This window comes from Clupea harengus, chromosome 17, assembly GCF_900700415.2.
Source record: "Clupea harengus chromosome 17, Ch_v2.0.2, whole genome shotgun sequence".
NCBI classification, from domain to species: domain Eukaryota; kingdom Metazoa; phylum Chordata; class Actinopteri; order Clupeiformes; family Clupeidae; genus Clupea; species Clupea harengus.
The window spans coordinates 10,817,361-10,819,860 of record NC_045168.1 but is presented as its reverse complement, the minus strand read 5'-3'; the positions used below and the strand labels follow the sequence as shown (position 1 = coordinate 10,819,860).

The following is a 2,500-nucleotide window of genomic DNA, read 5'->3' as shown; positions in this document are numbered from 1 at the left end:
AAAGAGAAAAACTTTCGACTAGCCTGCTCTCGACTAGCTTGATGATCAAGGAGCCGTCGTATAGAGCTTGACAGGTGAGAACCCCCCCACCCCCCACCCTAATTGAGGTGAATCACGACGCGACAAGAGCACAAATGGGTGCGCGTTCATGCGCATAAGGGGCCCTCGATGATTTCATTCGGATAAATTAGCCACTTAGCATTGATTGGGCGTGTGAACGCTAATGCGCTTAACCTCCTTGAGTGGCTTGCTCCCCCTCTGCGCGTGTGCACGGTGGGGATGGGGGGTGGGGAGTCGGTGGGGGCTGCGGCGTAGCCTAGCGCTGCTGTAACGTTAGCTCGGGCGACTTTTGCTTTGATTACTCCCAGCGCTCGGTGATGAACAAGAGCTCTGGAGTATCACTCCTCCTCTCTCTCTCTCTGTGCCGAGTCGGCATTTGGAGGAGGGGGAGATTGGCGAGACGACTCTCTGGGTTTCTTTTAGGTCCTAATCAGGGGGAAGTGGGCCCTCAGCTGAAATAAAAATGAAACGAAAGAAACAACTCCAGCAGCTGTTATGAGTGGCAGGCTGTCAGTCATGAAGTTGGAAGCTACAAAGTTAATGAGCTGTTTTGTGTGTGTGTGGGTGTGTGTGTGTGTGTGTCTGTGTGTGTGTGTGTGTTTGTGTGTGTTAGAGCAGTTTATATGATAAGGGAGTTGCAAAGTTTATTGTTAGTCAATGGTCGTGATCTGGAACTGTTTGCGTGTCCACAATGTGTGTAGGTGTGTTTCAGTGGGAATGTAAATATTTTGTTGAAAGCTGCAGAATTCATTGGAATGATTATGTGACTCACGTGTATGGTTTTGTGCGTGTCTGTGTGCATGTGTATGTGTATCTGTATGTGTGTATGTGTGTGTGTGTGTGTGTATGCGTATGCGTATATGTATGTGTATGTGTATGTGTATGTGTATGTGTATGTGTATGTGTATGTGTATGTGCATGTGCATGTATGAATACACATTGATATACTGTTGAATTGATAACACGGTGTGCATTGGCCTTGTGCAAGGTCTTCTATGCAAAGGAGAAGGTCCACATTTGTTGAATTACTTTTCAAATGTTTATGTCTGTGTGTGTGTTTAGGACCTGGCACAGTATGTCAATGAGGTGAAAAGAGACAACGAAACACTGAAAGAGATAGACCAGTATCAGAAATCCATTGAAAACCTGGTAAGAATACAAGTCTTGCATTCTGAGACAAATTACTGTCTTGATCAAAATAATATCACAAAAACAACAATCATCTCTCTCTCACACACACACACACACACACACACACACACACACACACACACACACACACACACACACACACACACACACACACACACACACACAATGTTATCAGACTGTAAGTGTGCGCATTTGGAATTGGGATAAATGCACTGAGTGCACTCACACTTATTCACACTGAAAGGATGTACTTTTCTGCTCTTTCCCTCTCTCTCTCTCTCTCTCTCGCTGCAGAATCAGTCTCTCCGAAACTACGGGCGACCTAAAGTTGACGGAGAAGTTCGAGTGGCCTCAGTGGACAAGCGTGCTAAACAGGACCGGTGAGATATCTGTCTGGAACAACTCCCTCCCTTGTCTCACTCCTCCACACACACACACACACACACACACACACACACACCCCCCCTCCACACACACACACAGCCCCTGTCTACCTGGAACTGCTGTAAATTATTCCATAGCTGTTCTACCTGTCTCTTGTCTTTCTTTCCTTCACGTATCTACCCAAAGGCTCAAGAGAGAGCCAAAGAGATCTACCCCAGGGGTTCTCCCTCTCTCTTGTTCTCTCTCCATTTCCTTCTCTGGTACATTATATATGTTTTATGCCATTTGGGTTCCGCATTCATTCATGCTACCAGAAAAAAAAGAAAAGAAGTAAGAATATATATGGTATATGTAGTATGAGTATACCAGTCTATGTGCATGTCATTGCAAAATCTCTTACTTCTCTCCCTCTCTCTTTCTCTCTCTCTCTCTCTCTCCCCCTCTCTCTCTCTCTCTCTCTCTTTCTCCAACTGCCTCTCTTTCATCCTCTGCCGCAGACACATCTTCCTGTTCGACGCTGCCGTGATCGTGAGCAAGCGGAGGGGAGACAACTACGAGATGAAGGAGGTGATCGACCTGCACAACTTCAAGATCACCGACAACCCCACCCCAGACAAGGAGAACAGAAAGGTCTCTCTCTCTCTCCTTCCTTTCTGCCTCTCTCTTCATCCTTTCATCCCCCTCCTCATCCCTGTCTCGCACAATTGGCCCTCACATCATTATCACTGACTGTATTGACCCCAGTTTAAAAATGGGTTTGGTCAACACTGTTATCTTTCAGACTTGAGTGGCTCACAGACTAGGCGATGTGGAGCTCTGGTGAAGATGCTGTGTTATGGTGGCTGTCACCCCTGCAGCTGAGAAGGCCCCTAGTCCCCAGATGGTGCCTCTCATTAAACGGCAC

General features: G+C 46.8%; 1 protein-coding gene across 2 annotated transcripts in view; it reads left to right on the top strand.

Moving 5' to 3' along the window:
- Window positions 1–2,500, top strand: part of LOC105889255 (guanine nucleotide exchange factor VAV3) — a 77,147-nt gene that overhangs the window by 43,145 nt on the left and 31,502 nt on the right. For both annotated transcript variants that reach the window (XM_031584365.2, XM_031584366.2), the window contains exons 12-14: window positions 1,123–1,209; window positions 1,507–1,592; window positions 2,094–2,226. In XM_031584365.2, the coding sequence (XP_031440225.1) occupies window positions 1,123–1,209; window positions 1,507–1,592; window positions 2,094–2,226 (306 nt within the window). The remainder of the gene's footprint in view (window positions 1–1,122; window positions 1,210–1,506; window positions 1,593–2,093; window positions 2,227–2,500) is intronic.